A 12,320-nucleotide genomic window follows, 5' to 3' on the forward strand; every position below is an offset into this window, starting at 1 on the left:
TAAGTGTTATGCCAAAATTAAGAATTAAATATTTAGTGAGTTTAAGTAGAATGAAATAAAATAGAGTGTAGAATTGTATATTAATGGTAATAGAATAAAATACTAAAGATAATAAAATAGTATTCCATCTGTTCCATAGTAATAGAGTCATTTTGTCTTTTTGGTATGTTCCATAGTAATGGAGTCATTATTTTTTTTAGTAAAAATCAACACATTTTTACACACCTACTTTACTCTCTTTTACTTTTTCTCTATTCATCTCTCTATCTGTTAAGGGTGCACTCTGCACTCCCTTAACAAGATTTCGGCGACAACGAGCGGTCGACGACGGAAGGATAAGGGTGGACGTCACGAGCTTTCCCCGGGATCAGCTCCAAGAACAATACGGAATTGAAATAAAAGCGTGAAAATAAAATAAAAGGTTAATTGATATTTCTTGATTGAATGAAATGAATAACAATGTCCACTATTTATAATAGTGGATACTAACTTAATAAGCAAGACAAAAGATATGAAAAAGATATGACATCCCTAAATATCTAACTAAACAATGCAACTAAATAATAATGCAAGATATGAAAGATATATAAATAATAAACGTATCAACTCCCCCGCGGTTAAAATCCACCTTGTCCTCAAGGTGGGAACCACGACACAACGAAGAGCGACGCGAACATAAGCTTTGGCGAGCTCTCCCCTCCTGGATCAAACGCACACCAAATAAATATGCATCTTCCTTCATCATATCCCTCCAAAATCACCAATGGAGGACCGTGTTGGATACGAGTCACGGCAGACTTCGAAGCAATATTGTGGTCATGATATTCCAGGGCTACAACGGGGAGCATGTCAACGCGTTCAAAAATACTCAAACAATGTGTGTCAATGCGCGGAGGGATCAACCGTGCATCAGCGTCGAGCGATGTTGATTGATGTTTCATACTTGCAACATCACCGACATGCAAATCTACATAGAGAACGACAATTTTCGTCAAACCTTTTGGAATGACATATGCAACTTCATCTCCAACAAATGCACCTAGTTTAGCACCTCCTTTCTGAACCAATTCTTCAGATTCTACTCCAAGCTCATCCGTAAACAACCTTCTCCTATCTTCTATTCCTACTTCAAGCTCATGCTTTGTTGTCTCTGATGCAGCCTTGTGCTCATCAACATGGAATTGAATCTCCGTTCTCTCTTCACATTCATGCATATTTGTTTCTAACTCCTTTATTGAGCTCGGAACTGCAGCTTGTTGAGGCAGATCAGAGGCCAATGGTGGCGCTGTTACTGGCAGTGGCGGCAGCTCAAAAGGAGGTGCTAGACTTGGCTATTGTGGCGGGCAATCTAATCGCGATAGTGGTGGTGGCTGCTGGTAGTCTTGGTGGGGCTGGTTTGCAGCGATGGTTGCTGTTAGTAGTGGTTCCCAACAATAAGTCTGTTGAGCCTAGGGCTGATTGTATAGCTGAAATCCGAGTTGTTGTTGCCGGATAGGCCGCGGATCCCAACAAGTGGGTTGTCTGAGCGCGGTGTGGTGTGGCTGCTGAGGCGGTTGATAAGGCTGATCATATGGTGAGTATCCCTACTGCGTGCACAACCTTGGCGGGTCCCAACAAGAGGGCGGTGGTGGCGAGTACAAATCTGGCCCATAGGACGATTGTTGTTGATACGCAGTTTCTTGGCGCAGCCATGGCGGGTCCCAGAAAGTGGGCTGACGGGCTTGGTAGGGATGGTGTTGTGGGTGGAGTCGTCCATCCTGTGGATGTGGATATGATGGCTGTTGATCGAACTCTCTGGTCGGATGGTGCAGGGGATGATATACGGGCTGCTCAAGTTCTTCCATCACGTCCAATCTCATGGTTAATCTATTGCAGAAAGCCGTCATCCAGTCACATAGTGAAACGATATCCTCGGTGGTGTAATGAGCCATGAGTACGACAATGAAAACACCAATTGTTAAGGCTGCACTCCCTTAACAAGATTCCAGCGACGACGAGCGGTCAACGACAGAAGGATAAAGGTGGACGTCACGGGCTTTCCCCGGGATCAGCTCCAAGAACAATACGGAATTGAAATAAAAGCGTGAAAATAAAATAAAATGATAATTGATATTTCTTGATTGAATGAAATGAATAACAATGTCCACTATTTATAATAGTGGATATTAACTTAATAAGCCAGACAAAAGATATGAAAAAGATATGTCATCCCTAAATATCTAACTAAATAATGCAACTAAATAATATGCAAGATATGAAAGATATATAAATAATAAACGTATCACTATCTTTTTTATTTTTCACTTTATTCTCCCTTCACTTAACTCACCTAACACAATTTTTGTTAATCTCTGTATCGAAAAGAAACGCCTCCATTACTATAGAACGGAGGGAGTACTCCATAGTAGAACAAGATAAGAATAAAGAAGCATAAAAGAGTAGATATGTTAGAATTTGTAAAAAAAAGAAAATGAGCTCAAACTATTTAAAACAATAAGATTCAACAGTAACAAGATAAATCATATTGTATATACTTTAATCGTGTAAATTAATTTTGTAAAGAATTCGTATAAGAGCTTATCTTGTTCAGTACTACTAAGGTTGCAAATACCAATGTCGTATTAAAACGTGGGATAATGCCAACAATTACCAAATCTTCCTCTCGAAAAGTAGTACTAAAAAGGTTCTAAATAAAATGCAAAAATGGCATATTATTTCTTTCAATTATAATTAATATTCCACAAATGACTTAGACACAAGTTTATGATTGTAAAAAAGTTACTCCCTCCGTCCTTTAAAATTTGGCACCATTTGACCCGTCACGAATATTTTAGAAATATAATAGAAAGTGAGTTGAAAAAGTTAGTGGCACGTGGGTCCTACTTTTATATATTAATTTTAAAATAAAATGTGAGTAAGAATGAGTTAGTGGAATGTGAGATCCATTACAAAAAAAATGGTAAAAGTGAAAGGTGATAAATTTTTAGGGATGGATGAAAAAGAAAATAAGTGACAAATTTTCTGGGACGGAGGGAGTACTACAATGGAGTAAATTGTATTTTTATAGGTTCATTTTACATTCTTTTTATTTTTCAAAAGTAATTTATTATTTTTGTCCATTTTAAACTTTTAGTCTATTTATAGTTTTAAACATTGGTTGCGAGTTTAATTATTTTTTTATTTAATTAAGACTAAAGGGCCCATTTTAGTCCTTAACATATTGCGATTTTACGATTTTGGTCCAAAACATTATCTTTTGAATTATTCGGTCTCATACATTTCAACTCGGGTCACAATCAGTCCAAAATGGATGGAACCGTTAAATATTAACAGTTAACGTGGATTTACCCGATTTTGACCCAATTAATCATTTTTAATTATTTCAAAATTAATAATTATTATTATAAATAAATAAAATTTTATATTATAAATAAAAATATAAACCCCTCAGCATCTCCGCCGCCAAGCTCCGCCGTACCATCACCTTCGGTCCTCTTCCTCTCTCTTTCTGTCTTTGTCATGTCCTTCTCTCGCTCTTTTCTTCTCAATTAGAAGTTCCAAACTGAAACACTGCCTTCTCGGTGTCATCCCCCTCTGCCTCTGAATCGATTTCGCGGCACCCTCATTTTTCCTCGGACATGCCGGCTTCCGACTCCCGATGTTCTGCCTCTGCTGCTCACCGTCAAGTCGTCGTCTCGCCTCCTCTCCCTCTCCCTCACCCTCGACCCCTCCATCGACCACCTCCCCCTCGCCCTCACCCTCGCCGTCATCCAGGCACCCTCAGCTACGACTGCTTCCCCCCGCCGCAGTTCCACCACCTCCTCTCAAATCGTGGCTGCGGCAACACCGGAAGGTGTCGTCGTCGCTAATTTTGTCGGAGATGAAATCGATCGGATACACCCTCGATTGCGACACCTGCAATTACCTATTTCTAACTCTTTCAAAATTCTGTCAATTTGGGGAAGCGGTGGAGGTGTTGAAAGGGATGGGGAGGGCGGGATGCGTCCCCGATTGCGATAGCTACGGGGGATTTGATTGCTGAGTTGAGCGAGGGAGGAAGGTGGACGCTGTGGCGGAGGTGGTGAAGGAGATTATGTAAGGAGGGGGTGAGGCTTAGGGATGAGACGATGACGACAGAAGGTGAGGTTGAGGGATGATGGAAGGTGGACGTCGTGGCGGAGGTGGTGAGGGAGGTTTGGGTTAATCAAATATTAGACATTAATATAACATATTTATTAACTTAATCCGATCAAAATGTAATTAAAATTCGTTGACTGTTAAATTTTAACAATTTTGTCAAATTCGGACCAAATGTGACCCGTTTTTATTTTTGAGGGACCGAATAATTCAAAATATAATGTTTTAGACCAAAATCGTAAAATCACAATAGGTTAAGAACAAAATGGGTCTTTAGTCTTTAATTAATTTCATTGAGTATTAAATTTGTGTTGTTTTAAAACTTTTTTTTAATGAATTGAGAGTAAAAAATTAAGGGAAATCAGAAACTTGGTGGTGGTGAGGAGCAGCAGCGATTTTGCAACTGCAGAGCTCCCAAATTCCATCATTTATTATTGGAAAAAGAAGAGGAGATTTCGAACCAGCTAATTCAACAATGGATATACAAGCCCTAGCTTCGTCTTCTTCGTCTACCAGCGCTAGCTCTGCCAATCCTCCGCCGCCGGAGGATGCGTGGTTCAACACTTATCTGAAGCTAATTCCTCAATGGCAATCTCTTCCCACGGTAATAGATTTTCGTGCTTTTATTTTTTCATTTTTGAGGGGAGTGTGATAGAATTCATGTGCTAAATTGAAGGAATTTTGTATTGTTCTGCATCTTCCTGGTAGTTTTTTGTCTTTGTTTTTTTATTTTTGATTGTGAAATTGCGTCAATGCTTTTACTTTTGGTCGGTTGATTGTTTTGGGGAAATTGAATAATTAATCTATCTTCAACCTAGCAGCTGAAATTTAAAGATATTGGGCTTGATTGATGTACGAAAGATTCAATCTTTAGAGCATCCGCAATGGCGGACGTCCACGCGGAATTTCCACCGGCATGCGGGAATTCCGTGCGGACGTCCGCCATTGCGCGTCCCAGGCACGGATACTGAATTCCGCGAAGGAATTCGCAGTTTCGCGGCGTTCCGCGGAGTTCCGCGCGGAATTCCGTGCGGACGTCCGTCATTGCGTTGACGCTCGCGGAATTCCCGTTTAATGCATTAAATATTTTTTTTGGTTCCTATATATACATCCCGTTGAACTTCAGTTCATTCGCACCACTTGAATTAACAAGTTTCTCTCTCTAAAAATACATTTCTTGTGAATCAACAATGGAGCACCACGACAGCGATTCACCCGCCTCGAGCGAGTCACCGGCGCCCCATTTTCCCATCGGCGGGAGTACGCTGATGTCCGCTGCGATGCCTCAAATGCTGGGGATGATGCCCCAGTCTCAAATGCTACCGGGAATGATGCCCGGGTACTACAACATGTACCCGCCGTGGTACGGGATGAAACCCCAGATGCCCGGGGCAAGTACGGGGATGATGCGCCAGATGCCGAGGATGATGCCCCAGATGCAGGGGTCGCCTGTCGTTGCGGGGGGACTAGGCAGGGGGTCCCCCAATCGCCGGTCGACAACGTCTATCGGCCCTTCATGGATTTACCGGCGACGGACAACTCGCCGAGTTCTCCTCTCGAGACTCAGTTCGCTGGCGTCGACACGTTCTCGTTCGAGGAGTTGGGGCTTTCTCCGGTCCGGGATACTCCCGCCAGCGCACCACCGGCGACGGGGAGGGCAGGGAGGACCAGGCGAGGACGGGGAGTCCCGGTGTATGGAGGTGAGGTGGGGGAGGGATCCAGCGGGGGCAAGAGGACCGTCTGGAGTATGGACGAGTGCGTCGCGCTGGCGAAGGCGTGGATCAGTGTAGTGGAGGATCCATACGTCGGGGCGAACCAGCACATCGACCGGATGTGGTGGCGCATTAGCCACAGCTACCTCCAGTTCAAATCGCAAGGGGGGAAGGCGCACAACTCGGAGCAATGCCGGAAACAGTGGGAGCGGTTGAAGAGGCAGCTCAGCCGATTTGCCGGCATTTACACAAACAACCTCCGCTCGGCAACCAGCGGCATGTCTGCCGAGGATGTGAAGCTGTTGGCTCATCAGCAGTTCCCCCGACACTAAGAAGGGCTTCGGGGAATTCAAATATTGGCCAGTGTTTCTTGTGGTGCAGTCTTCGCCCAAGTTCACTGCGGGTGTTGAATCCGGCTGGCCGAAGCGGACGAAGATCAGCGCCTCCGGAGAGTACAGTAGCAGTGCTGGTTCCGCGGAACTTCCCCCTCCCGAGTCAGAGTTCCCCACACCCACATTGGAGGCGCGCCGCCGTCGCCCGGTTGGGCAAAAATCCGCTGCGCGAATGTTGAGGGTAAGCACCAGCGGATCCGCCGAGGCCCAATCGGCAGCACCCCCCCCAAAACGATCCCGAGAACCCCTCATTCGCCCGCATCGCCGCACATGAAACCTTGTTACGTGCGATGGTTGAATGGCGCCAAACGACCGACCCCCATTACAAGCGGAAGCTTAAGCCCCTCCTCCATAGTATGCGCCGCGATTTGGGGCTCGACGGGATGTCGGACGATGACGACGAGGGGGGGTGGCGGCGACGACGGCGGCGACGGTGAGGGGGGCGGCGGCTGGGAAGGCGAGAGGACTGGCGACGAGGAATCCGAGGAGTGAGAAGCCGGTTTTTATTTTTATGTACTTTTTTTAGTAATTATGTACTTTTTTTAAATGAAGTGTTTTTTTTTAAAAATAAAGTGGTTGCATTTTTTCCGTATTCGCGTCGAAATTTTAATTCCGTAAATTGTTTACTTTCAGAAATTGTCTAATTTGTGAATTTGTGAATTTTTTTTAATTGTGGGAATTACTTCGGGAATTCCGCAGGGAATTCCGCCACTGTGCAGTGGGAATTCCTTATGACGTGGCAGGAGGTGTTTTTGGGAATTCCGCGGGGAATTCCGTTGGGAATTCCGCACCACTGTGGATGCTCTTATTAGTTCGATTGTTAGTGAGAGGGGTAGAACATGTTGACTGAGTTGTTTTTGAGTTTTTAGTAGAAATCGGTTAGTAAAAATTATCCTTCTGGGATGCACCTAGCTTTTGCCCTCATTTTGCAATTGTGCTTTTGTGGTTGTTCTGACAGGAGATGATTCCAGTTGAAATATCTAGAGTTAATCAGGTAGATGCTGGACGGCTTGACGTTGAAATGTCGGCTATGTTAAAAGAACAGTTGGTTAAAGTTTTTTCTTTACTGAAGGTAACATCATGCTGTTATTCATGTTCTTGGACCAGAAGCTTTTATAATTAATTGGCAGTTCACAGGCATTTGATTTACATTCCCTTTTTTGGGGTTAGCCAGGAATGCTATTCCAATACGAGCCTGAACTCGATGCATTTCTTGAGTTTCTTATATGGCGATTTTCGATATGGGTTGATAAGCCTACACCTGGTAATGCTCTCATGAACTTGAGGTATAGGGATGAACGTGCAGTTGAGCCAAGGGTAAAAGGTCAGTGTTTATTTACTTGTTTTCTTCTTCTGGCAATTAATCTGTCGTTTTGATTATCCTTATATAGCAATTAAGTTGTACTCCCTCCGTCCCAAGATATTAGACTCATTTCTTTTGGCACAAGAATTTAGGAGGTGTTGTTTAGTGGTGTAAGTGGAGTTGGTAATAAAGTAGATTTTTACCATAAATAGAAATGACTTAAGTATGTTGGGACACCCCAAAGTGGTATACGAGTCTAATATCTTGGGACAGAGGGAGTAATATTCATATGAAAGATGTGCTATATACTGGTGAGTGGTGAACGAATGCTTCAAGATATTGGATGAAGTCAATTGTGTTATGATAAGTCACAGTACTACTTAATGAAAAATCACAAGGAACTTCTTGCTCGGGCAAATTTTGGGTAATTAACAAGTAACAACTTGAAGTATTTTAGGGCAGGATGACATTATGAGTATACATGAGTTGTTCAGCTTAAATGTTTGCAACTGACTCTACATGCTCCTCATTTTTTATCTACTCACAAATGCAACATGTGCGCTTTCTGTCCTACAATGTCTATGATGAATTTAAGTTTGATGATCATCATTGTTTCGCTAGTTTAAATTGCGTAACTTGCAATCATAGCACTCTATGCATGTTGCTGGTGTCTATGGACCCCTTAAGATGCAATGAAGTACTGTTTTTGTAATCAATAAAGAGATTGGAAGACTTAATCTGGGTGATCTTAGCACTGTCACTATTTATTCAGTTGAAAAATCTAGCAATTATTTACTTGTTAAGAAAAGTAGATTTAGTATAGACAAAATACAATGGTCTATTTATCTATTCAAAGGAGCTGTTTACTGATTCTGAACAACTGATGAGATGTCTAAGCAAACTGGATAGATGAAGTGGTATGACCAGATGAGATAGAATACATAACTGCCAAATTATTTTGGCACTTGTTATTACAAATGTGATAAAGAAGCCCATACCTTGAGTAAGAAAATATGTACATACTAAATGGAAATCAATAAGATGTGCCTTTGGTAGTATCCGCTTAGATACGTCCATATTGTCCAACACCTATATTTGGTTAGTGGGGCAGGAGATTATTCAAGAAATGAAGCTTATCTTTGTGCATGTTATCCTTTCACATTCGTCCCGATATGGTTGAATATATGTAAAATTATTACTTTCATTTTTTTGGCTCTCTGTTTTCTAGTGTTTACTAATATAAATGTGTTACTAGAGAGTCAGAAAATCTTCAGAAAATATCTATAACATTAACTTCAGAAAATCTTTTTGCAAAACCTTGTGATGCTAATTCATGCATAATTGTGGAAGTAGCAGTAAAATAGCAGCTTCGTTGACTAGTTCAAAATTCTAGTAGCTAGCAAAGCCTTATATCCTTTTTCCACTTTGAAACAAGGACTTATAAATTTTCTTTTAGCAAGTGTTTAAATTGTTCATTAACTCAAGGGTCCAGGTTTCCTCCCATTATGATGTAATGCATATTCTGCAACTGTTTTACATTATACCTTTGTGTCTTAGAGAGGAGAGGCATTTGAAATAAATTTAAGTCTTACAATTATGAAAATTATAAAATTTTGGTCAGTATACCCTTGGTGTTGTCGAATAAATTGTGGATCTTTTCCTTTAATGTCCAAGCTTTTCACTTATGCTTTTGTATGCATTCTTATAGTTAGAATGGGGCTGGAGGGGCCAGGATTAACTGTTTCTCAGAAGATATGGTACTGTATAGCAACTGTTGGTGGTCAGTATATTTGGGCCCGACTTCAATCGTTTTCTGCTTTCCGTAGATGGGGTGACACTGAACAGGTGCTTCTTTTCTCTGCCAGATTATATTATAGTGATATGTAGTTGTTGCAAGATATGCAGTGCAGATGACACATAATGTACTTGAATCTGAACGCATTTGCCCAAATAAATGTTAACCAGCCCTCATTGAAAAAGTAGTGTTCTAATCATCTCTTCTTTGTCCAGAGATCAATAGCTCGTCGGAGTTGGTTTCTCTTACAACGCATAGAAGGATTTTATAAGGCTGCATCCTTCGGAAACCTACTCATATTCCTTTTGACAGGAAGGTAATCAGTCTTATGCAGCCTTTGTATTTTTTTTATAGTTAAAAAAATATTTTTGCTTTTATCTGCTTTTGTACATGAATAACATCGTATTTTTGTAGTAATTGGTCTTGCCTTTATGCAGGTATAGGAGTCTTATTGAGAGAGCCTTGCGAGCAAGACTTGTCTATGGAAGTCCTAATATGAATCGATCTGTGAGCTTTGAGTACATGAACCGGCAGTTGGTGTGGAATGAATTTTCGGTAAATCATCTCATCATTTCTTGCAATTATAGTTTCGGAAACATTTTTGTTAAGATGCTATATGCTCTTCCACTCCCTCCCAGCTTCCTCTCCCTACTGGAACTTTACACTAACTTCTGTATAAATTTTGTGTCCTCCATTTCCCTATATCCAAACAGCGAAGATTTTTTCGTGAACTTAGTTGTATCAAACTTGTTTGGCATGGCGATTTTTGTTATCAAGTTGCTGTACTTTGCTAAAATGTTAACTAGGCTATCTGTCCTATCGTGTTCTTTTATCCGCTCAACTCATGATGGAATAAACATGGCGTAATGTGCAGGAAATGTTGTTGTTGCTTCTTCCACTTCTCAATTCGTCGTCCGTCAGGAAAGTTCTACGTCCATTCTCAAAAGATATATCTTCAAACTCGGAAGGGGATGATGCTTTATGCCCCATTTGCCAGGCGACTCCAACCACTCCATTTTTAGCTCTTCCGTGTCAGCACAAGTAATTCGTTTTTGTATCCTTGTATTATTCTTTATGCACGTCCTTATTCAAACGTTTCCAACGTCGATCGTTAAGTGAGTTCTAGAAAAGCTTCTCCTTACCATTGATATTACTGTCAGGTATTGCTACTACTGTCTTCGAACAAGATGCTCTGCGTCCATGTCTTTCCGGTGCTGCAGGTGTAGCGAACCCGTTGTTGCAATGCAACGACATGGGGACTCTGTCCCTAACGAAACTCGCTGAAAGAGTTGCACAAGGTGAAGGAAATGGTGAAGCACAATTATAATCATGTAAGGTGTTGGAATTTAAGAAGTATAGATTCGTTTATAAAGAAAAGTACTCCATCTGGTTGATGAAAATTTGATCAAAGAATGTTCTATCACAGTTTTTCAATTTCAATACTTGTGTTGATCAAATGGAAGTTTTGCAGAGGCATTGACAATGCAGGATATTAAGAAACACTTCATTTATACACTATTTATGGCGATTGTCAATGCAATCAATCAGAATTGGTTTATTAAAACTCATGGCGTTTCAGAATTTGTTTATTTTAGGGGACAGTGTACAAAATCATCGACATCCCCAATCGAATCTAAGATAAAATTACATCCCAAAGCATTTGATTAACATGAAATTAATTGACCAATTCAACTATTAAATTAAATCTAAACTCCATTAAATTTTCTGATTATCATAAATTGGCATGTCATAACTTATTATGTTATTATATATAAAAGTACAATAGTGTTTAATAAATTCAAGGAAATTATTATATTATTATGTTATTATATATAAAAACGTATAATAGTGTTTAATATATTCAATTATAAGTTAAATTCAAGGAAATTGGGAAAAGTGGGATATAAACTAGACAAAGTCTAGTAGTTTAAAATTGAAGTGTTTATGAGTATTGATTGAAAGAAGTAGATGTTATTTATGTCTTCGATTTGGAATTTTAGTAATTTTTAACCAAATATTACTCACCTTACCAAAGAACACACTCCCTCTTTCCTAAGTTACTTGAGTCAGTATTTCATTTTGGATTGTCTCAATTTACTTAGTCATTTATCTTTTGGCTAAAAACAAAACATCTAATCGCACCTACTTTATTCTCTTATCTCTCTTACTTTATTCTCTCATCTACTTTATTTTACGTTATTTAACTCACTAAACATCACTTTCTTAAATCCCGTGTTAAAAAGAAACCCCCAAAGTAACGTGGGATGAAGGGAGTACATAACAACAGAAAAAAAGACCTTTTGCATATGTTATACTTAATCACAATTAGTAGAGGATGGATTAGATTTCAGAATATGGATCTCAATTCGCTGACCTTTCGAGAGTTGAGATTAAATTCGGTGACCTATCAAAATATGAGATCGAGATATGCGAATTTTGAAAATAAGAGATTTTTTGGTCTTTTTATCTTTTTTTCTAAACTTACTTTCATTCCAACATTTATCAACAAACCACTCATCTCAAATATAGACCCAAATTACAAAAAATCAAATACGCATGAGAATTAAATTTATTTGGATGTTTTCCCCTTTTATATCTCGACATTTTTGGGGATTCCTTTGGTGGTCGAATTGCAATTTGAAAGAAATAGAGCGCCGCTGGTGAAGCTCAGATTGAAATAACGATCGCGGAAACAACCCAATGGCGGTGGAAAAATCTAAAGTAGGAGCGAAAAAAAGTAGAGAAAATAAAGTAAGATAGATAAAGAGCTTTGTTTTTTTTTCTATAAAAAGAAATGCCTGACTTATAGTGGGATGACCCAAAAAGGAATATGTCTCACTTATGGAAGGTCGGAGGGAGTACTATTTCTCTTCAACAAAGAAAGAGAAATAAAATACTCACGTTGTCCCTAATAATTAGTTACCATTTGATCTGGCACGGGTTTTAAGAAATCTAATAGAAAGTGGATTGAAAAAGTTAGT

General features: G+C 40.1%; 1 protein-coding gene across 1 annotated transcript; it reads left to right on the top strand.

Annotated features, from left to right (window-relative positions):
• The first annotated feature begins 4,469 nt into the window (after positions 1–4,469).
• On the top strand, positions 4,470–10,796 carry LOC121778797 (peroxisome biogenesis protein 2-like). The gene is made up of 8 exons (XM_042176194.1): positions 4,470–4,741; positions 7,200–7,313; positions 7,412–7,565; positions 9,253–9,389; positions 9,555–9,655; positions 9,777–9,894; positions 10,214–10,380; positions 10,500–10,796. The coding sequence occupies exons 1-8, from the start codon at positions 4,613–4,615 to the stop codon at positions 10,621–10,623; spliced, it is 1,044 nt and encodes a 347-aa protein (XP_042032128.1). The 5' UTR covers positions 4,470–4,612; the 3' UTR covers positions 10,624–10,796.
• The last annotated feature ends 1,524 nt before the right edge of the window (positions 10,797–12,320 follow it).

This window comes from Salvia splendens, chromosome 19 (assembly GCF_004379255.2).
Source record: "Salvia splendens isolate huo1 chromosome 19, SspV2, whole genome shotgun sequence".
Taxonomy (NCBI): Eukaryota; Viridiplantae; Streptophyta; class Magnoliopsida; order Lamiales; family Lamiaceae; genus Salvia; species Salvia splendens.

Bases quoted from the DNA above. Each gene is read 5' to 3' on its own strand.
- LOC121778797 (XM_042176194.1), top strand. From the start codon at position 4,613: ATGGATATACAAGCCCTAGCTTCGTCTTCTTCGTCTACCAGCGCTAGC. The intron at 4,742-7,199 runs GTAATAGATTTT...TTGTTCTGACAG, and splicing joins AATGGCAATCTCTTCCCACG to GAGATGATTCCAGTTGAAAT. The intron at 9,656-9,776 runs GTAATCAGTCTT...GCCTTTATGCAG, and splicing joins ATATTCCTTTTGACAGGAAG to GTATAGGAGTCTTATTGAGA.